Source organism: Apaloderma vittatum, unplaced genomic scaffold (genome assembly GCF_000703405.1).
Source record: "Apaloderma vittatum isolate BGI_N311 unplaced genomic scaffold, ASM70340v1 scaffold37773, whole genome shotgun sequence".
Lineage (NCBI taxonomy): Eukaryota > Metazoa > Chordata > Aves > Trogoniformes > Trogonidae > Apaloderma > Apaloderma vittatum.
This window is the reverse complement of record NW_009708087.1, coordinates 1-23,215: the sequence shown is the minus strand read 5'-3', so window position 1 is coordinate 23,215 and position 23,215 is coordinate 1. Positions and strand designations below refer to the sequence as shown.

General features: G+C 47.5%; 1 protein-coding gene across 1 annotated transcript; it reads left to right on the top strand.

Moving 5' to 3' along the window:
* Positions 1-6,975: 6,975 nt before the first annotated feature.
* On the top strand, positions 6,976-22,877 carry LOC104271689 (importin-9-like; the record flags this gene model as incomplete). The annotated part of the gene is made up of 12 exons (XM_009866429.1): positions 6,976-7,052; positions 9,267-9,328; positions 9,976-10,062; positions 11,013-11,214; positions 11,642-11,730; positions 12,012-12,098; positions 13,730-13,849; positions 19,051-19,151; positions 20,718-20,776; positions 21,354-21,505; positions 22,478-22,576; positions 22,719-22,877. Coding segments are annotated over 12 exons (1,246 nt in total), but the record flags the coding sequence as incomplete, so codon positions are not given.
* Between the last annotated feature and the right edge of the window lie 338 nt (positions 22,878-23,215).

Below are 23,215 nucleotides of genomic sequence, written 5' to 3'. Positions count from 1 at the left end.
AGCCACAGCTTCTCTGGGCAACCTGGGCCAGCGCTCACCACCCTCCTAGTGAAGAATCTTTTCCTAATATAAATCTTCCCTCTTTCAGTCTGAAGCTGTTACTATCACTACAGCCCCTGGGAAAGATTCAGTTCATGCTGTGGCCTCTTGCCCTTCCCTGGGCACTGCCTGGCTCCCTCTGCTTCATTCCCTCTGACCAAGTGTTTCTCCGCACAACAAAGATCCCCCGTGCTCTTTCTTTTTCCCACGCTCAACAGCCTCGTCTCCCTCTGCCAGATACACTCTTTGGGAGGAGAAATGATTTGGCTGCAGCCCCAACTCCCGTCCCACCGAATCACAGGGTGCCGGGGGCTTCTGCAAGGCACGGCTTGTCGGTGGGGCAGAGGGAGGTGTCGCTGGGGTGATGGGGATGGCTGGGGGACAGACATGGTGCTGTGTGAGAACTGAGTGACCACGGAGCACTCTAAGCCAGGGCATGGGGGGAGGTGGGATAGCGGAACAGCAGGTGGGATAGCGGAACAGCAGGCCTGTTGCTCTGGGCATCTCTTTCCCCCGAAGCTGAAATCTTGCAAGTTGCTCACACGATGGTCACCGAGAGCTTTCCTGCCACACGTTTGTCTGCAGGCCCTGTCCTGCTCCCCCAGTGATCCTCTCCACCTCTGGACACATGTGCCCATGTCTTGCACATCATCACCTGCACGTGGTGTGTTTTACTCTGAGTGTGAGCAGGACGTAGCTGTACCCTTGTCCTGTGTGAAACTCCTGTGCCAGGGCTCTGTTGTTTTGGAGAGCTAAGGACATGGAAAGCACTAGGGCTGGATGACAACTGCCTGTGGCTTTGAAAAGACAAAGCTTAAAAGACCGAGCAGCCCACATTAAAGCAGTGTCTGTTCCGTTACTCCTGTGGCGTTTTTATGGTGGCACTAAGCAAATTCATGCCCTTGCTGCTTTTCCTGGGTGGAAGCTACACTTAACCTCTTAATGGTAGCGTTTTGTTTCACTTCAGCTTAAGCTTTGTGACCCATCCCAAAGAACTGGAATCTCTAGAAAGCACTGGAAGATTTTCATGAGCCTGCTGTGACAGGAGCTGGGCACTGGAGAGTGACCTGGCAGTCCCTGGGCCAAAGCTGTGCCTGTGGGCTGGCAGCTTGCTGGGCTGGTTGATCATGGACCCTCCTGGAAATTTTGCCTTTACTTTTGTCTGATTGTGCCGTTCTGAAGACATTTTGTGAAGCATTATAAAGTCTTTCTGCTCTTGAACTTTTGCTCAGAAATGTTACCAAAGGAAGCTCATGGTAAAGAGAAGAAAGGCGTAAGGGTGCGATTGGGTCAAGAATAGTGTTGTGATTAAGTCAGAGACTGAGGCGATGAAAGGAAGACAAATTGATAAAATGGTTCTTGCTGTGCAGTCCCTTAACATGTACTTGTAACACTCCCAGGTGAAGCCTTCTGTGCTGCGTTACGGGGGAATCTGTGCGTTGCCACCATGGCTCTGGGAGGTTTTCATGAGGGATTCAATGGCGTTGCAGTTGTATGAGTCTGGCAGTGCTGTGGGGTTTGCTGACCCACAAAGCCTTTGCCTTGCAAAGCTCCTGCAGTTAGCACGCTCTTCAGTGGCAGTTTCTCATCCCCCACTCCCAAACAGTCTGAATCTTGTCACGAGAAATGAAATCAAGTTTGTTTCGTAATTTGGTAACAGATCTTCAGAAGAGAACGTTTTTTGAGGACTGTAGATGATGGATGTTCCAAAGGTCACTTTAAGAGCCCAGAAATGCAACAGAATTACACGTGTTGGAGAACATTAAGGGGAATGGAGTTGTCTGCGCTTCAGTTTTTTCATGGTTTACAAATATCCTGAATTCACCCAGCGCTTCTCTGCGATTGCCATCCCAGCACTGCACAGATCCATTGCAGGACCTGTACCCATGACCTGGAGGAGGCTACAGAAGACCCTCTCTGGTGACACAAACTGGAGGGGGGAGCCTGTTGACATCTCTGAGGGTGGGGCTGCCGTCTAGAGAGCCCTGGGGGAATGGACCGAGAGGAACCTCCTGAAATTCAAGAAGGGCAGGTACCGAGTTCTGCAGCTGGGGCTGGAGAACCCACCACAGGAGTGCACACCAGGTGCTGCCTGGCTGGGGAGCAGCACTGTGGCCTGGAAATCTTAGTGGCCAGTGAGCTGGACAGGGCCAGCAGCTTCTCCTGGAGGACACCTGTGTCACCACACAGGATCAGAGGCAGTGACCAGCCCTCTCTAGGCAGCTAGTCAGCTGGAATACTGGTCCGGTTTGGCTTCCACCCCCTGGTACAAGAAAGATGGTGACAACCAGGAGTGAGTTCGGCAAAGGGCCGTCAAGTCGGTTGGGGAGCTGCAGCGCTCGCCATGTGAGGAGGTGCTGGGGAGGGAGATTCTCCAGCGTGGAGACAAAAGGGATTTGGGTGTGGATCTGGCAGCAGCCTCTGCTAACTGAGGAAGAGGTTGTCAGGACACTGGGGAGTGGGAGAGGATGAAGGAAAACAAGATTTGGGGAGTTCAGACTTGGATATAAGGAGAATTTTTTTCACTGTGAGGAGACTCAAGCTTTGGAGCAGGTTGTCTGTAGAAGTTGTGCCATTTTCATTCTTGAGGATCTCCAAGACCTGCCTAGAAAAAGCTCTGAGCACCCCGATTTGATGCTGCCGGTGCTGCTTTGATCGCGGGGGTTGGACTGGAGACCTCTGGAGGTCTCTTTCAGCTGAAATATTCTGTGCTTCTGGGATTCCTTCTCTCTTGTCCTAGCCAAGCAGCATGGGAGCAAGTGCTATATTCTCCTTTCTGTGCTGTCTTTGATATGGAGAAACTTGCGAGAGGAGGAGTTAACAGAGTACAGTGTTTTTCAGCACTGCATTATTGAGGTAGAGAAATGTAGATTATGTGTGTTGGAAGTGCCTTAAAGAAACAAAAGATGTCGTATCATTAAGCAGCGTGAGGAAGAGGCTGGAAGTAAAAGCGACGGCAATAGAAGGGTGCCCAAGGTTTGGCACTTGTAATGAAAAATGAAGGTAGGGCAAAGAAATGGAGTAAAAACTTTTTAAAGACAATAAACTTACAACGCTTTCAAATGTTGCAGAAGCAAAAAGCATTTCAGAAGTGTTCAGAGCCACCGGGTAACTGAAGTGTGCAAGGGGTGTGGGGCTACAGGAAAGCTGGATTCCTTGTGCTGGTGCTGAGCGTGAGTAGAAGCAGTTTCACTTAGCAGTTTACTTGAAGCAGCAAGTGCTGCAGGACGGATTTCCAAGAATTTTAAAGGGACTCAAACATTCAATTACTGTGCTATGTAAAACTTGCCACTTAAGGTCACTTAGAGACCAGGTAAATGTAGGTTGGCAAATACAGGATGCTTTTAATGAGGGTTCTAAGGTGAGAAGCAGAGGATGGGATTGTTAGGGGTGAGTTGTGGCTTTTGCACTGCCTGTAATAGTTAAAATTATGTCCAGAGTTGGAACGAGGAGGGCAGGGTCAATGAAGATAGCTGTGGTGGAGGTTGATGGAAGAGCTGTTTGAAGGAGTCCTGGGACTGCCAAAAACCTTTCAGAAAATTCCCTTACTGAAACTTTTTGCAGAAGCGAAACTGCTGCAGACAGCTCTTGAATTAATAACTGAATAAAAGCTTGAAGACAAGATAGCAGTGACTGGTTCTGTTTCACTCTGCTGGGAGGTAAGCGGGAGTCCCACGGGAAGGTGGACTGCCCAGCACATCCGTAAATTCTGTGTAAAAGAGTGAATAGTGTTGTGGCAGAGTTGCTCATAGTGCTGCTCACTCTGACTAGAGCGAGAATTGGTGGCAAAAATTGTGGAGTGATTTCACAAGAGTGAGTTGAGTGTGCAAATGTGAGGTGTAGGACAGTGCTGGCCGGCAGAGTAACGCTGGGGGAGGAGGAGACAGGGCAGATGATACTTTAAAAAGTAACGGGCTGTCCTAACTGTTGTTGCTGGGAGAAGAAATCCCATTGTCCGTGTGGAGAGTTCCCTGAAAATAACCATTCACTGCTCTGCCGTGCTCCGAAAGCCAAATGGACCGTTAAGGAGGGAACAGAGAACAAAGCGCGACATAAATTCCTCACGCTTCTGCAGTCCGGGTGCTGCGTGCCTTGCTGGCTTGCTGCTCGCGGGAGGGATAAAGCAGGGCAGTAAAAATGCGGGAGAGAGACATTCGCCGAGGTGTGGAAAAGGTTTTGATTTTGGGAGGAGTGAACACATGGACTTTTCTGCCTGGGACAGAGTTAGCAGAAATGATGGCTCTGAAAACATAAGCGACAGAGAGGGCTTGCAGGCTGGGTTGTGTGAAGGCAGCGGTTGGCTCTCCCTGGGTGTCCTATCCTGTGTGCAGACTTTGGCTCGATGGCAACGGTTCAGGGTTTTTGTGAGGATGCAGTCAAGCTCCCCGAAGCAGGCTGAGTGTGGATCTGGCTGGCACTTGGACAAGGTGATGGGCAGAAATGTCCAGTCAGGGGGGACCCACTGGGACAGGCTGAACTGGCCGAGAGCGATCTCCTGTCTGACTTGAGACAGCTGCTCTGGGGGAATACGGAGTGTCAGCCCTGGAGTAAGGACATGGTGGCAGTTTCTTCCTGCCCTTTAGCAACTTCCAAACAGTTCCCCAGCAACTCAGCCTCATCCCTGCTTCTGCATCTTCTGTCGGCTGGGCAGGTGTGGGATGAGGCACTGCCCGACAGCTCGGGGACGGGAGGCACATGGCTGTTGGCCTCTGGAAAGATGAAAGTTCACCTGGTGGACTGGCTCTGAGCTTCACTGGAATGTGCATTGAAGCGATGGCTGAGGCTGTGCAGAGGGAAGGCAGGGGAAACGAGAGCTCGGGGTTGTGGAACAGTGCTGCGGTGCCCGCACCTGACTCCTCTCGACTCTGCCATCGACATATTCCCAGTGAGGCAAGAACGGCGTCTCCATTCCCCTTTTCCTGGTCCATCCAGGTGACATCCTGCACCACCTCTGGCAGCATACGTGTGCACGTTAAGGCTGATGTCTTGCAGCCTGAGAAGGATTCTGTGGTGGTTAAAGATGATCTCTTCCTCCAGGTCTCACTCCATCGAAGAGCACAAGTGGAGGCCGAGTTGTCTCCAGGAGTGTCAGAGCGGGGCTGGTGTTGCCCCGGAGGAGGGGCATCGTACCTCACCCTGTGAAGAGCAGCAGTGTCTGTCACGCATTCCTCTAGATCCTGCTGATTAAGTTTTAATGCCAGCTTCCTGTACGCTTGAAAAATACTGCTGTCTGCTCGCCTGGTTCGATAACAGCTGGGATGCTTTATGGTGAGGTTGTTAAGTCTCTGAGCTATGGGCTCCTCTGCTCTGGAAGCTTGGTGGCGATAGACGAATGGCTCCAGGGTGGAGAATTGCCTTTCTTTTGCCGGCATGATGTGTTAGTTTGCCCTCTGTAGGTAGAAAAGGCATTTATAATGCTGTCTTCATCTTGTGACATCGTGTGTATGAGAAGGCGTCTTCAGGTCGGTTCTTTGCGAGGTTGGTTGTTGCCAGAGGCCGAGATGAGCAGGTGGCTGTGAAGATGCTGCTGACCTTGGCAAAGCGACTTGTCTCGCTCTGGGTGCGCTGACCCTCTTTAAAGTTTCTTGCCTGTCCTGTTTGAGGTTAGCCCTGTGCAGGAGAATAGCCAGTGCCAATTTGAACATATCTCAGATTTAAATATTGGCTTTACGGGCCTTGTAAATGTTATTTCAGTACCTTCTTTTCCAAAGTAGGTGGCTCAGCACGTTTAGTTTGAGGTGTTAAAACTGTTGGTTATCTGACAGTATTTGCATGATATGCTTTGCTGCCTGCTTCTATCAGGAGAAAGCTGAGTGTAGGATATATAGGATATATAAGATGTATATATATAGAATATAGGGATAGGATAGCATGAAACTTCATAGCATCACTTGTGTTTCACCAGCTCGGCACGGTTTTACTCCTGCCCAACATAACTGTCTTAATGCATATAGCTTCAAGAGTAATTGCTGTGTTGTGCTGGGTACCTCCTTTTGATTTTACGCCATAAAAGACAAGTATTGTATGGAAGGCGGGATTCTGGAGGCTTTACCAACATGACCAGAATGCGTGGCTGTGTGGGGGCCTCTTGGCTGTAACTCGAATGATGGCTGATGGGCAGAAAGGGGTGGCAATCCTGGGAGTGGATAAATGCAGCTGCATTTTTAACAGCAGTTAAAACGTTAACGTTGAACTGAATTTGTAACAAATTGAAACAAGAAATGGCCACCTTGGGACACACATACCTGACTGTCGGGAAGAGAGGTTGTTCACAGCGGCAAATGCCATTCCCTGCCCAGTGAAGGGCTCCAGACATGGTGAGTGGGGAAGGGATTTCAAGTGAGAAACCTAAAGCCATGGTGAGTGCTGGAGAAGACTGGACTTAGTCTTTGTCCTCTGCTGAGAAATGAGGAAAATATGGTTACGGTTTCCAGAGGTGTGCTGGCAAAAGAGTGCTTCTGAGCTAGTCACTGAGTATCTTGATGGGTGTTGACAAAATCCCTCCAAGCAGCACGTTCATAGCGTGTCAAAGCTCTGGCTGAGCATTAGGAACTTGCTCGGTTTTCCTTCCTAGGCCGTGTGCAGGTGCCCTCCACACTCTGCACCCAGCTGACAGCTGACCCGGCTTTGAGTGGGAGGTTGGAGAAGACCAGGTGACCTCTTGAGGGCCCTTGCAACCCGAATTACTTTGTGATGATGTGGTTGAAAACCAGTCCCGTTGAAAAGGCCGTCTGCATCATGGTGTGCAAGGGTGGGCAGACGCTGGGTAAAGGGAACTCCATTTCTGGCACAGCTGAGGGGCTGACATTGGGTCTCTGCAAAGCGCACGTTGTTTTCATTTGGCCTGTGGGTGTCCCCGGGGCAGTGGGTTCACCTGGGTTGGCTGCAGCAGCCACCTCGGCCTCATCCTCGGCCCCTGCCTGTCCCTGCCCCCAGCAGAGACAACTACATGCTCTGTACGGACGTCCTGAGCTCGACGCTGTCGGTGCTGGTCCACTTCAGCAAGGCGGGAGGTGAGGTGCAGGGATTCAGTAGGAAGTCCTGCTCGTTCATTCCTCCCTGCTTGCTCAGTACTGTGTTCTTGATTTGGTCCAGCTTAATTTCTCCAAAAAACTGGGGGTGAAGAGGTAACATAAACTGGTTATGGAGGTGGAACTTGATTGAGAAGGAGGAACGCTGGATTTGATTAGGATTGAGGTTAATGGAGAGGAAAAGCAGAGCTGGGAGGGAGGGTTTGCCAAGTGTTCCCCGTGCCAGGCCCTTTGTTAAAAGTTTCTGATTTTTTGGTTTTACAGACTTTATCTTGGGAAGAAGACTTGATGTTTCTGATACCTGAATTCTACAAAATACAACTGGAGGAAGCTCTTATCAGGGTTGCATTTCAAGTGCAGTTCCTTATGATAAAGATACAAAGTTCCTAGCCAGCTGGGAAGAAAACTGTAACAGCCCAGTTCTTGGAGAAAAGGGGAGCCAGTGAGCTATACAGTGATCAGGGTGATTCCAGCAAAGATTCTTGGACCAACTCATTAAAAAGCTTGCCATGATCTACAACATAAAAGGATAACGAGATGCTACAGAGCTAATACAGTTTTATATTATCTGTTCTCAATAAATCCACCTGATTTTTGTTTGATGGGAGAGCTGGCTTATTGCTTAAACAAGCAGGCACTGGGTGTGAGGGACCCGAGTTCCGTAGGATCCCTGGTATTTGCCACAGTGACTGTGTATCGGTTAACATGCAGTGTTGTAATATTTTTAAAGTGCGTGATTGGCTGAAAACCTGCGCGTAGAGTAGTTATCAGTGGCTGCAGCGGTGAGGGCACTTCATTTACCAATAGTAAAGGAATAGTCACAGTGGTGAGCTGGGGATGTGTGAAGCTGTGGCGTTCATTCTGGGTTCTTCATTTGTTTGCACCCTTTAAGAATGTGGCTGAAAAGCAACGTCGTGCTGCAGCCTGGAATATCGCAGACAGCTACAAGAGTAATTAGTGCTACAGTGAAGAGGAGCAGTATGTTAAGTACATCTCGGAATGAGGCTCCTGCTTTTGCAGCTGGGATAAGAGTTTTTTTTTTTTTCTCTCTTTTTTAAAATGCATAATCTCTCAAGAAAGGTGGAAGGAACCGGCCACGTTCAATGTAAGCCTGGGAAACTGGGAGGCAATTATATTCCAGTGCAGAAAAGCTTCTTACAAGTGAGATGGATATTAGGAGAAGCTCAAAAAACCACCTTTGTGAAGCGCTCAAATATGCTGCTAAGGGAAGTTGCAGAACTCTCTTGGGAAGAGTTTCCAGTGTGTTTTTGTCAGGGGTGCTGTCAGCGAGCTTAACCTGTCGACGGAGATTGGGCTGTGCTGGTGGGACCTCAGGGCCTACCTTCTGCTCCACGCTTGCTAGAGCTAACACCTCACAGATGGGTTTCTTAAGCAGGGTAGTGACATTACATGAAGTGTTTTAGTACAGTTATCAGCTACCCGGAACTTAGAGTTGCAATTCTAAGCCAATTTTTCCATGCACATGGCTTTACCGTACCAGAACAGCTGCTCTGCCTGGATTTTATTTCCTGTGCTCAGTCGCCAACAAAATTGGTACAAGTGTTCGAATTTTCTCTTTATTACGGACCTTGCTTGGCAGTTAAGAGAAGCTCTTGCTTTTTCTGGACCAGTTTCTTGCTGGAGAAGGTCCCACAGCCCAAGTGACTGGATGGGCAGTTCCTGGTGCTGGGGATGGTGCTCGGTGCGTTCTGAGCTGTGTTGGGCTGTGTTTTGGGACAGTTGAAGTGATGTTTCCAAATCGCTCCCTGGATGAGCCCGAGTTGTCCAAAAAGGAACGGCTGCCTGGTTTCGCTCCATCCTGGCTCTTATCTGTGCGTCCCTCGTGTAGGAGTTTGAATAATGGTGTTCCATTGTAGAGAAGATTTTATTTTTGTTTTAAAAGCTGTAAATCATGTTCTTATTATGAACTTGCATTGCAAAATTTTTTGCCCACAAGAGGAAGAAATAAGATGCTGAGAAAATAAACCAGGTTTGTGCAGAGAGCACAAGGGGAGAATTAATGCTCGTGATTTATTGGAGTAGCTGCACTTTGGAATTGTCTTCTTCCCACATATGAGTAATTCAATTGACGTGATGTCTTTCTCCAGAAATCTTGCTGAGTTTTGCTGTTTGGGAATAGAAGTTATGATACTAATGTGTTTTTTTTTTATTATTTCTTTTTTTTCTGTCTTGCAGAGTTTGGCGTTCATTTAGCGGAACTGACTGTAGATCCGCAGGGAGCTCTGGCCATCCGTCAGGTGAGTTTACCTGGAACCGTAGAAAGAATTTTGGTGGCCATTTCCTTGGGTTTTAAAATATTTTCTCGTGTTTCCAGGTGAAAAAGTGGAGATAGCTTTTTATTACTGCTTCTCTGTTTTCTTTTATGATTCTCTAGAGTTGTCGCTTCCTCTTTTAACTTTATTGGGGTATTATACACTTACTTTTTGGACTCAATGCGCCTGGTGCTGAGACAGTATCCTGCTGGGAATGAACACAATTTCTTAGGTGGATGATGGGCGTCAGCAAGCAGAAGCGTGGGGGTTTTTTGCAGCAGCTTTTTCTGTAGATGTTTTTCTCCTTGAAAAGGAAGTTTTGGTTCTGTATTTCTTTAGTTGCTCCGTGATCTGTACCTTGTGCCCTTTTAGAGGCGGGGAAATTGAGCCACCGCCTTGTGTCAGTGCTGTACAGGCCGTCGTTGCTCAGTGGATGGCCACCAGGTCATCTTTTTGTAGTGGTAGCTTTTTCTTTTTTGTCCGTTTCACAGAGGTTTTGGGCGGGTTTGGCAAGCCCTGTTGCCCCTCTGAAAGCAGCCTAGTGGGGCCGGAGGCCGAGCAGATGGGTCAGGGGTGACACTTGCCGTGATTGCGAGATTTGTTACTGATTCTTGACCTCTCTTCCAATCCAGCTAGCGTCTGTAATTTTGAAACAGTATGTGGAAACTCACTGGTGTTCTCAGTCAGAAAAGTTTAGACCTCCAGAGACCACTGAAAGGGTAAGATCTGGTTTTGTGTTGTCTGCTCTGAGACATTTTATCTGTCAAGAGTATTCTTTCTGTAGGTGGTTTTAAAACAGCGCTGGTGCCCTTGTCTATTATGGGGATTAATGGTTTCAATGAAGGTTTTCTGACATCTTCCAATTCAAAAATCTATTTTCAGTTGCTTAACAGGAGACTTGAGAAGCTTGGGCTAGTTTCTGTAGGAAGAGTTTAGCCGTAAGGTTTCTGCTGCTCTAAGAGCAAGACTGAAAGAAAGCCGCTTTCTAAGTTTTACAAATACTGATTCTGGCAGTCCTTTTTCAGAGATTTGCTAAATCTTGTGTTTTTCAGCTTGGAACTTAAAGGCTGTTTTCTCATGAGAAATTTTAGCTTAAAGACCTGCTGGGTTTCTTTAAAAATGTGTTGAGTAGGAGCAGCTAACAGCTAATCCAGCCACAGATTCTAGCCCTTTGCCACTTCGACTATTGACTGGACCATCCTTCAGATCCAGGGCAGGTTTCATCCCAACCAGAGATCACGGCTTGAAATAAATCTTGTGAATTATGCCCCGGAAGCCCTGGCTTTTTTAACCTGTCCTGTCAGGCTTGGGTGGCGAGTTCTCATTTACTGCAATCTTCCAAAGTAAGCAAACGTAGCTGCCGACAGTGGAGCTGGGATTTATGTGGGCTAACGCTGGATGTCTTCCGTGTAGATATCTACATCCTATCTGATTGCAGCTGTGAGCTGTTTACTGTGGGCTTGGCCAAGGGCTCTGTGTGAGAAGCACGATTTTAAAACACGCTGTAAAAAAAAATTAGGGTGTTTAGTGTGCAAGGGCTTTTTGTCTCGGGAGTCTCATTTTGTAAAACCTGTCGTATCAATATCGGTAAGTATATTTTTTTTTAATTAAATTGTTTTAGTCTGGGAATGTGTTTTGCTAAATATTATTTATTGCTTACTCTCTACAGGCAAAAGTTGCCATTAGGGAGCTCCTACCCAACGGGCTGAGAGAATCAATCAGCAAAGTGCGCTCGAGTGTCGCTTACGCGGTGTCAGCCATCGCCCACTGGGACTGGCCTGAAGCCTGGCCCGAGCTCTTCAACCTCCTCATGGAGATGCTGGTCAGCGGCGACGTGAACGCGGTGCACGGAGCCATGAGAGTGCTGACAGGTGGGTGGATGCGAGAACTTTGCCGAGGCTGGTCTCAGAGGTGGTTTAGGCTTTTTCTTACCTATCCCTTTTCATCCCAAACTGAAGAAATTGGAACTTGCTGCTTCTCTTGGGTGTGCGGCCTGTTGACTGGTGTTGAATTGCACACTCGGTACGTGTCATGAGAGCTGAGGAAGAAGGTTCTGTGCTACAGGTTATAGATCAGAAGGAACTTTGATTCTAACACACTTTTTCCCAGATACTCGCAATTTTTTGCATGATACTTTTCTGCTTGCCTCCAAGGATTGCCATGGGCAGGCCAGATGAAACTGGTCTAGTCAAGCACAAATCAACGTTTCATTAATATGGTTTCCCAAAGGCTCTATTATTGCTATTGCCTACAAATTGATTTTCTTACGCGAACTTCCCTTCTTTTCCCATTTTCTAGAATTTACACGAGAAGTGACGGACACACAGATGCCACTTGTTGCTCCTGTCATTCTTCCGGAGATGTACAAAATTTTCACAATGGCAGAGGTATGATCCTCACTACAAAGCTGGCACTGAGCGGTGTTGGTGGGAGTGTTTGTTGGAGCGGAGAAACTCCAGATTTGATGGTTAAGCTCTACTGTCTTACGAGTTAGACTTAAAGAATTTTCTTGATGGTGTCATAGTTGATGGCAGCTACTGTTTCAACAGAAATGTTGAAGCCAATGCTAAGAGAGTCAAGTTAAAGCAAAAAATAAATACAATTAAAAGAAAATTAAAGGACACCAGTGTTCTATTATCCTGATGTATTTATTTAACATTTTTTCTAGGTGTATGGTATTCGCACAAGGTCGCGTGCAGTGGAGATATTTACCACGTGTGCCCACATGATCTGTAACATGGAGGAATTGGAAAAGGCAAGATTTTAACTTACTGTACAACAGACATTGAGCTCAAAATGAGCGAGGCTCTAAATAATTGTTATTATGAAAATACAGCGTTGGAGAACCATGTACTCTGCCAGCTGTAATTCTGGGGAAGAGGGTGTAATTTAACACACGTAAAGTGACAAACTCGCTCCTTCACATGCATGCCTGGGTATTGCGACTTGCTGCCCATAATTAAGTTTAACTTGGGCCGTATCTGCAGAGGTGCTTGTAAGAGCTCGGAGGAGGGGAGTCAGCAGGGGTGGGAGGTGGTGGATCATCCCTCGGTGGGAAATCCCTGTCCCAGCTCCCAGCCTGCAGGTGAGCCACGTGTCCTAGTGTCTGCACTGCCGTGGGCGGAGCAGCGCTTACGAGTTTCTGGAACCTGCACTTGCTTCAGCGTGTGCGTTAGCCTTTTGTTCCTAACGTGGTGGTGGAAAGCACACTAAACTGGGGAAGAATAGCTGTTAAGAAACAAGCGCTGTGTAGTTAAGCAGCTTCATAGACATGAGTCTGCTGTCTGGCTCTGAGCACATCTGCATTTTCTATGGCCTTTGCAAGTGGGTTTCCCCAGGCAGTAAGTTGTTCTGTTAAACTTTTTTGTGGGATGAGGATAGGAAAGGGTGACTCTCGGTCTGGTGGCTGATCACTGCACAGTGGCTCTATCTGCTGTTTACTCCCTGTTTGCGTAGGGAGCAGCTCCGTGCAGCCTTTTGGGAAGCTCTGGTAATTACACCTGTCTGTTCGGAGTTGGCGAGGTTACACTTACACAGTGTGTCACGCAGCTGATACCCGTACCCAAAAGACAGTAGTAGCTTCCCACTCTCTTATTCTGGAGGAGGCCTGAAAGTTTCCTTTGTGTTGAATACAAAACTGTTTCTGTTGAAATTCAGCTCCAAAAAAAAGAAGGCAAGCTTTTTACAAACTGCTTTTTATAAATTACAGCTTTGCTGTCTTAGCCATGGAGGAATAATCTCAGTAAAATTCTTCTAGTCTAGTATTACTTACTCTGCCAAGCCTCACTTAGGGAGTGCTCTGACACCTGCAGAAATACGTGCTGCGTTTCCCTAGGAGGGATCACCCTGCTAACCTTCACGCCAGCTGTTGGTCCTCGGCTCACAGAGAGCTTGTTTGGTTTGGGGGAGGGTGGCTCAGGAGGGAGATAAATGCCGTCTGCGGGGCTCCCCGAGATCGCTGGTGGGTGATGATGTCACCCTGGGGTTCTTTTATAACCTGGGGATCCGGGAGGTAGGATGCAGGACATGATTCATCTAATCAAATGGAAGTGCCTCGTGAGGCTCTTCAGACCAGATTGTCTGGCTCTCTGTTTTGAGTCTGAAGTGGTTAGTTCAGATGTAGTTAGTTCAGATGTTAGTTCAGATGTAGGAGTGTGTTTTGTAGCAGTCTGTGCTGTGTGGTTTTGAAGGGTGGGATTCAGCTGCACTTCGTTCCCAAAAAGCCAAATGTGTTTCGTATGACTTTGCAACATTCTGCAGTAGCCATGAGTCCCTCTTTGGTTTTGTAGCAGGAAAGTGCAATTTCCATTGCCTCTGGTGCTTTACTTGTCAGACGTGACGGTTCGGTATCTAACGCTCAGCTGTGCTTGCATTGCTTGTAACCAGGGTGCGGCCAAAGTCCTGATTTTTCCGGTGGTGCAGCAGTTCACAGAGGCCTTTGTTCAGGCCCTGCAAATGCCTGATGGACCTACATCAGACAGTGGGTTTAAGATGGAAGTCTTGAAGGTAAGTCACTTAAGACTGATTAAATAAAGGAACAGTTTGATACCGGTACACTGTCACACGTGCTGGACAACAGAGAAACTTGAGTACGTGTCACCTCTGCTGATATTGCTCGTGTTACGAGTAGTGGTGTGGCTCCCAGCTCCGTACAACGTGGAAATAAATGGTTCTGCCCATACTGAAGGTACAAGTGATGAGATCCATAGGATCTCTCCATAAAATGATCCATAGAGGCTGATCCACAGGACAATCCGTCCTTGTCAGTCGCTGACCTAAGGCATCTCGGATGCGTCTTGTTCGGATGCCACACTCGGTAGTCAAACACCTGTCTTTTGTAAAGGTGCTGCAGAATTCTGCTGCCATGAAGTTTTAAAAGCTCGTTGTGTGCAGGTGCTTTTCTAGAACTTGCCTGCCCTTTAATGCTGAGTTATCTCTGCAAAAGAGAGATGGAAAGCCTTTGTGTTCTCCTGGATTCCTGGAGAAAAGAGATTAGATTGCAGATTCTATGTGCCTGTAGCTCAGGAGTGAGGATTAGAGCAGGTGTGGAGATCCCCTCAGCAGCTGGAGTTTGAGGGTGTGCTGCCTGCAACATGGCAGAGAAAAAAAGAGCTCAAAACCAGAATTTACAGAATCAAATCCAGATCTTTCGTTTCCCTGCACGTGCGCTGAGGTAAGCAGGACTTGGGTCGCAGGGCACAGATTTCAGCGGATGGACAGCTGAGGCCCATTCAGCCCCGTTCCCTGAAGAAAACAATAAGAGAGAGTTACTGAGGACAAGCTTCAGAAGTTTTTCTTAATGACCGGCTTTGCACCGGAGCCATGAAGGTAAATGCTGGGAGGATGCTGTTGTGTTACCCAGACTGGCAGCTGCGAGGCTCCTGTTGTGGAACTTGTTTTTTCAGCCCTCTGAGAGGCGGCCGTTCCCTGGCTTACGGCATCCTGTCCCTTCGCAGTGAGGGCTAGCAGGTATCGCATGCCTGCGACAGCAGGAGCTTATTTTGCATTTGGCAGCATAAAATGCAAGGAAGTAGGATGCCAGCAAGTTTTGTTGAGAGAGTGGCCCTTGAAGTTATCTTTTCTCCTTTCCCAGCTCTGCGCTGGGATTCCTGGGACAGTAATATGTAGGAACGCTAACGTGGAGGGCGCACTCTGGGATAATCTCAATTTGAACAGGCTGCAGCTCAAGAATGTCTGAATCTCTGATTCCGGATACATACATTGAGATGTTTAATGAGTAGAAGTACTTCCCAGCCTACCTGGAAAGTGGTTGTAGTTGATAGTTTCACTCTGGCCATAGATGATTTTTGTGCATTCTGCAGCCTTTTCTGTTATTTACGTAAGCAGTTCCAGTGCTCACTGGAATTGGAGCTATTTGTACTTGTATGTCTGCCCTGACACCCAGCAGTAGTTTCTTGAGAGATGTGACAGGCCAGGAAAGTGTTCGAGGAACTGTCATCACGTTCTTGCTCTGTTCCTTAATTGTGTGGGGACGTCTGCTTTGGCCACTGCTAGGCGGGTGCCACCGGGAGACGGCTTGGGGCTGCATGTGCTGTTGTGTGTTGGGCAGCGCTGATGGTGGCAGAAGATGAGCGTGGATTTGAAGAGTGATCTCAGGAGATGTGCTGCTGACAAGTGGTTTGTAGGAGGCTTTTTGTGAAGAGAGGAGTATTCTGGCTGTTGACTCAGTGATTTTGTCATTCAGGGTTTCTAAGCCGGTGATAGCAATTTTCTAAGGGAAAAAGGATTCAGGCAAAAGACCTGTAAATTGCCTTCCCTTCTAGAAAAGTGGATTTTATAGTCATTGTAATGCAGAAGTAAGAGACCTTAAGGGATTAGTTAAGCCAGCTCTACAGGTGAGATCATTACAGGAACCCCTTGAAGTGCTGATGCAGTGGAGGAGGGAATTGAGACTTTTTTATAATACGCTTTCAAACAGATGTGAACTCAGTCCTGTCTTTTTTTCCTTAATGAAGTGCTATCCAGCAAAAGACAGGAAGATGATTTTTGTTTTTTCCCCTCGGTCTCTTGAGAGCTTTGTACTCCAAAGTTCATTGAGTTCTTGGTGGAAGTCAGAGGAGCCCAGACCTACAATGTCTTGCTTTCCATGTACAAATGTTACGCAGGAAGGGCCAAAATCTTAAACAAATAATTCTGCAGTGTGCACATCTGCCTGATGCGCTGGGGCAGTTATCCTGGTTAAGAAAGTAGGCTGGGTCATACCACGACGAATCACTGATCCTTGCCCTGTATCTTTCCAAGTTTAGAAGCAGTTACCAGCAGGGAACTCAGCACCTTTGACTCTTCAAGGAGCTGGGAAGTTTGGCCACAACAAAAATACTTTCAGCTGTGAGGACTGGACCGAAGAATCACACACAGAATCACAGAACGTTGGGGCTGGAAGGGAGCTCTGGAGATCCCCCAGTGCCACCCGCTGCCAGAGCAGGGTCACCCAGGGCAGCCCCACAGGAACGCGTCCAGGCGGGTTGGAAAGTCTCCAGAGCAGGAGACTCCACACCCTCTCTGGGCAGAAGCCAAGAAGCTTCTCCTGATGTTTTTGTGGAACCTCCTGTGCTCCAGCTTGCACCCGCTGCCCCTTGTCCTGTCACTGGACATCCCTGAGCAGAGCCTGGCTCCGTCCTCCTGACACTCCCCCTTTCCATGTTTATACACAGGAGTGAGGTCACCCCTCAGGCTCCTCTTCTCCAGCTGCAGAGCCCCAGTCCTCCAGCCTTTCCTCCCCAGGAAGATGTTCCATCCCTCCATCATCCCTGGGGCTGCACAGGACTGTCGCAAGCATGTCCCTGTCTCTCTGGAGCTGAAGGGCCCAGAACTGGACACCGTATAAGTACCAGTGGTGTCATTTCTAGTTTTGTTGTTTGAGAGTTTAGCGTGTGTTAAATTGGCGTCTCTGAGGATGAATGAGCTGCTACTAAATATTCTTGAATCGCAATTCCGCTGTTGTTGAACGTGCCTCTGTTGATTGAGAGAAACAGAGTGATTAAACATGACAGGTAACAGAGTTAACGCCAATTCATAGCAAGGGAATACAAATATGAAGTACTTAGTATGCAGTAATTATATATCGAGCACCAATTAACCAATAATTAACCAAGTATCGTACAACCTTGCTGCAGTGCTGCTTCACTTATGCTTCAAATCTGTTCCTTCAACACCTGTGTGTTAGGTGGCTCAGGAAGTTCTGCGTGTATTTTTCCTGTTGTTGGAACAAATAATTAGTTACAAAAGTAATTACTCGTATCCTCTTTATTCTGGAATGGCAGACGAGGTGGTAGCTGTGTCTTGGGGACAAATTTCTGAAGTTTGTGACCAAAGTACATAACCTGCACCTGCTCCACTCTGACTGAACATCCACTGTTAGCCTGCTCTCCTGCTGCTGGCTACCATATATTTTCAACTTTTTATCCACAAATTTGGGGATTCCTTCTCTGTCCAAAGACAAAAGTAAGAATTGAAGCAAGAAAAGGCTCTAATACAGAATGACCGTAAGGAGATGCTGAGCAATTGGTGGGGGTGGGGTTGGATGTTTGTTTGCAGAATAGCGGGAAGGGGTTCGGGAGCTGCCGTGTGGCTCCCAGAGGTGATTTCAGTGTGTCCTTGCGGTGACTCGGGCTGCAAGTGTGGATGCGGTTGGCTATTGCCTGCCCTGGCCATTAAATGTCCTGCTTGGGGAGCAGCTTGACTCTGAAGAGATGAATGAGGATTTAATAGGTGGTGGAGCAATACCTGGGGGTTGGCAGAGAAGATCTGTGAAGCAGTTCTAGCTCAAACAAGCAGGAGGAATTGGCAGAGCGAGAGGCCAGGAGTTGAAATACAACATCTGACAGGGAGAGTGCTCTGTTTTTAACGACTTGCACTGCGGGAAAGTTGTGAACTTGCAAAGGCAGCCTTCTCTTGTTAGAACTGCAGAGCTGTTGAATCGAAGAACGCTCTTACCACTCCAGCAGCACTTCCTGCAAGATCATCTTGGCACGTGGCTTAGGGAAACTTGCCGAGGGTTTGGAAGCAGTGACGTGTGGATCCAGTCTCTTTAGGTGCTGCTGGGGCTGTGATCGGGTGTTGAGTTTGCCGCAGTCCTGCAGATCAGGTTCAGATCCTCTGGCAGCACCTGCATGAAGTTTCTTTTTTTTCAGAGGCTGGTTTTTGTCAACAAATCTTTTCTGTAGTGCTGCCTCCCAGACTCATTCTCATATTAGTGTTTCAGCGTTGTTTCTGGCTGCCCACTCTTGACAGATGCGGTAGCTGCAATACCAATATTCGAATGCTGGTTTTCAGGTCAATTACTATTTTTTATTTCTCTTAATATTTGTGCTACAAACAAAGTGGATAAGCTGTTAAGTTCAATATTGGGTAAGCAAAACCAAACTTACAGCCGTCTGTCTTGTGGCTGCCAGTTGATGCAGTCTGAGGGATTCTTCTGTAACCAGTACAGAGTAACTGGAGCTGTGCCCCTGCGGGAGGGGACGGTGTCTGACAGCTGGAGCAAGTGCTCACTGACTCCTGGGGGACCTCAGGAGCTTTTTGGCCAGCGTGGGTGAAAGGGCTCCCCTAAATGAGGGTGATCAGCTTCATGAACCCCCGGGCACAGCCTGCTGCTGAGCTGCCCCTGCGTTGGGCTGTCACACCTGCCCCTGTCTGTGGCCCCTGTGTTGGGGAGAGAATCGATCTGGGTGGGTGTTTTCATTTGGAGCTGTTCCCTGGATGTGAAGCGGACGTTATTGCTTGCATGCGTACAAGTGTGAGAAATAGGCTGTGCTCTGCTTTTACTTATTAGAGTTCATTTTCTGGCGCAGGATAGCTTCCAGGTGGGAATCGTGTCCGCACGGTGCTGTGCAGTGATGTTCTTCGGGTTGGAGTCTATGGCTTATCACCAAATCGTCTCATTGTGTTCATCTCCAGAGTTGTACATCTTGTGTTATCCCTTTGCTTCCCTGCAAAAGAGCAAATAGAATGTTTTGGGATGATTTGGGGAATCTATGATTCTGTGAAGTATAAAGAGGAGTCTGTTTGTCAGGGTTCCTGCAAGCGAGGGGACTGCCTGGTCAGGTACTTGAGAGGAGGAGACCTTGGTGGCAGGAAGGCGTTGGATTATCTCAGCAGGGAATGAAACAGCAGCCCATGATCTGAGTGTTTGTTGATGGTTTTCCCCAGTTTTGCTTCTGATCCATATTCTTTTTTTGTTCCAGGCTGTGACAGCACTTGTGAAGAACTATCCGAAGCACATGGTTTCCTCAATGCAGCAGATCCTGCCCATTGTCTGGAACACCCTTACAGAAAGCGCCGCCTTATATCCTTTGTAGTGAGTGGTCTTAACTAAAATAGAACAAGACAAACTGTCTCGTACGCAGTAATGACCCAAACTGTGGAGCAGTGCCAGACGGACAGAATATAGGCATCTACGGTGAGGCTGTACGCGGTATTTCTGTTACTCCAGTAGGCCCCGTTGAGTTTCTTTTAACTTAAAAGTCGTGTATGATGCCTGATGCGAGTGCCCGGGTTACACTGGCTGTGGAAGTGCAGCCGAACTCTGCGGTGTTTCTGGTGACCTGCAGTGAACGCTGCCTGCAGAAAGAGATACCCAGTCACCATGTAAAGACGTCAGGTAAACAGGATCTGCAGTTTCCCTCACTGCAGCAGCACTGACGGCTGAAGTTGCTGCTGAAGGTGAAGTTGATTTGCCTTTTGAATTTCTTAGCTAGGTTGTTACTTCTCTGCACAATTTGCCGTGTTAGAACTATTCTGGTGGTAGTTTTCCTGGTAAACTTACAAGTCAGATCTTTCCATATTGTTAATCCGAAAGTTGCTTTTTTTAGCCTTTTACCATGAGACAGTAATTGTAGAATACTGAGCCTTCTTGTCGCTTTTCCTGAGTTTTTGATATAAATACCAGAACGGGATGCTGTGTTGTGACAACAGCGTAAGAGTCGACTGTTTTGTTTCTCTGTAATTTAATTAAGAATGACTCTTCTAGAGATGAGAGGTCGAGACCTTTTTGTATCAAAGCTGCTTGCGTAGTCTTGTGCTTCAGAATCCTGCTGCATATGGGCTGCCGGGCTCTTGCAGAGTGAAAAGGGGCAGGGAGAGAGAACAGGAAAGTGCCTGAGCAAGTAGAGACTGTCTGGTTTCAAGGTCAGCTGTTTGTTTGGGCTTTTTATTCTTATTTTTTTTGGTAGTGGGTTTGCTTTTTCTTGGTGGTTTTTTTTTTTTAGATACCTTTTAAAATACAAGGAGCTGTTTGTTACATTTTTGATGTATTTCTCCCTTCCCTGTCCTGACTCCCACCGCAGTCCTGCTGGCAGCTAAGCTGAAAAAATAGTTCTCCGTTTGCAAAGGCGGAGAGTCTTTGCTCAGGCAGTTGTTGGACCTGCAATTTGCCATCATCCTTCCTTTCCACCCCAGGTTAATTTTCTGCCTCTTCCCAGGCAGGAGACTTGTGGAGAGGCTGGGCAGGGAGCAGAACCAACCCCAGGTAGCACGTGGGGTCGTGGGGTGGCTCCTCGCCCTCGGCAGCAGTGAAGAGATGAATTGACTCGCTGTCCCCTGGGAACGGTGAGCCTGAGCGGTTCCCTTCTTGCAAAGTTTTAATGTAAATGGAGTTTTGGGTTACCTTGGCGTGTTTAGTCGTCGTCAGTCAAATGATTTAGAGGATGCCTGGCAGCCATGTGCAAGTTGAGCAGTGCACGAAGCCAGGAGCGCCTGGGGCTTGTGTTCTCTCTGAAACACAGCACTGTGTGAAATTTTTTTTTAAGAAAGAAAACTTCCCTAGTTATCAGGACTTTTAAGATAGGAACAAATTAATTCCTACATAGGTACAGTCCTTTAGAGACACGCGTATTTACTTAACTCCATCCACTTATGTGAGGACAGAAGTAAATTACACAGAAGAGGTGGAGGACCCTGTGGATTCTGATGGTAAGAGCTTGTTAATCTGCATTTCTGCCTTCTCTTTTGGAGAGGAATGGACTTACCTAAACGTTACTGTCAAAAGAGTGGCTGAAACACTCGAGGAGATCTGTGCTTCAAAGTACATTGATGGTGTTAGAACAGTGTCCATCATTTCTGAGTTACGTGTTGTCCTGGTTTGAGAGCACCAGGACAGAAGTTCTCTGGGGCTGCCTGGCAGTCACAGTGGGCGAGGAGCGATCAGTGAAGCTGCATAATTTTAAGTTTTCCAGTGACTAAGGAGTGAGTTCTGCACCAATTTTGAGATAAAAGTAATGGGACAAAAGAGAAGCAAACAGGTTTTAGGTTGAGCATGATCAGTTTTAATGAGGGGTGTGCAGTGAGGTGGGAAGAGAGCAGAACGTTCTGGAGTAAGAATAAGCATTATCTCGTCAGACAAGCTAACAACTTGTCCTTGTATTTGCCAGCCTTTATACTTTTGTGTCTGTTCGCATATGCAGGCATGGGGTGTGTGTTCACTTTTGCCTTTCTGTATGTTGGCGTATTCAGTCGTGTTCTTTTTTTCCTCACTTACTTCTTTGTTCAGGTGAAGTATTGGGCTTTGAAAATCTAGTGTTCAGCATATTTGAATTTGTTCATGCCTTGTTGGAAAACAACAAATTTAAGAGCACAGTGAAGAAGGCTTTGCCAGAGCTGATCTATTACATCCTCCTTTACATGCAGATCACAGAGGAGCAGGTGAGCATGTTTGTCCTGTGCAGGAAGCGAATGAAGTAAGAGATGTAGAACAGCCGGTGGCCTGAGGAGAGTTTCAGTGCGTGGGAGCTGCTGTAAGCCAAGAGGCTGCTCTGTCGCTTTGCTGTGCCGGGAGTTAGGGCAATGGCATCCGAGTGTTCTGGTGTCATGTGGAGAGCGGGTCGTGGCATCATAGAATAGTTTGGGGTGGAAGGGACCTTCAGAGATCATCTAGTCCAGCCCCATTGCCACAGACAGAGACACGTCTCACTTACTGCTCAAGTTGCTCCAAGTCCCATCCCATGTGGCCTTGAGCACTTCCAGGGAGGGCACCTCCACAGCCTCTCTGGGCAGCCTGTGCCAGTGGCTCAGTGAAGAGTTTCTTTCTAATACCTAATCTAAACCTGCCCTCTTTCAATTTACAACTCTCTCAAGCTTTCTTCCTTCATTGCATCGTGAAGTATTCATGCTGTGAAAACGAGTATTAACACACTGAAAGGGGTAGCCAGGCTTCTGTGATAGTGAAAAGATTGTGCTAGCAGTGTGAAATAATTTGTACTGAAGTTCTACGTGGCTCCTGGCCTCCCAGGCCAGATGGCTATCCTCTTTTTGTGTAGGTGGGCGTGCGTCAAAACAGGCACTCCTTAAAGATTCATCTGCTTCTCCCGTTCCTCATCTGTGAACAAACCCGTGTAGCATTGATCTCAGGTCAGTCATGAGTTCTGTCAAATTCTAACCTCAAGTGAAGAGCAGAAGAGCAAGATGAGCTTAGAACAGAGCGAGTCTCCCCTTTTCAAAGGTTTCTCCCACAAAATATGAGGAAAATCAGTTGAAGGTGACGACCTCTTGTGGCAGAGAAAAAATTCTGAAAGCAGTTTGTCAAAATTGAGTTACTGGGAACAGCAAAGCTCCCTTCTACCCTTGGTGTTTGGAATTTGTCATCTACCCTGTCCTTTTGCCTCCTTTTTGCTTTAGATAAAAGTTTGGACTGCAAATCCACAGCAGTTTGTGGAGGATGAAGATGATGATACGTTTTCCTATACCGTGAGGATTGCTGCACAGGATCTGTTGCTGGTATGAAATGTGTTCCACGTGTAGATGCAACCAAAGTGATAACAGCAAATAACAATAAACCTGGCATCATGGAGGGCACCTGGAGGAACGGCCAACGTTTAAAAGTCCACACAAATAAGTGTTGTCATTTCCCTCTGCGCAGGCTGTGGCTGCCGATTTCCAGAACGAGAGCGCCACCGCTTTGGCTGCAGCAGCTACAAGACATTTACAAGAAGCGGAGCAGGCCAAGAACAGCGGCGCTGAGCACTGGTAAGGACACTGATAAGAATGGCAAGCTCTCGTACAGCGTTGGCTGCAGCCCAGTTTATTCCAGTTATTTTTTTCATGACGTTGCTGATAGACAGGGATAAAATTTGAGAATTCCAGTTAGAAGAAAAAGGGAGTATGGCTCCCTCTGTGTGACGAAATCTCCATGTGCAATACTTTCAGCAGTTCCTAGCACAGGCTCCCTCCCTCCCTGATGACTAATCCTTAAAACATAGTGTTGGAAACAGTAAATATACACAGTCTGAAGAGAAAGTGGCAATACTTTCACTTTGCGTTCAGTTAATTGAGCTCAGAATTTCAGGCTCAACTTTCCTCTGCATCAGTTAAAAACCTAGATATACAGAAATGTGGGATAGATGATGGGACTGTGAG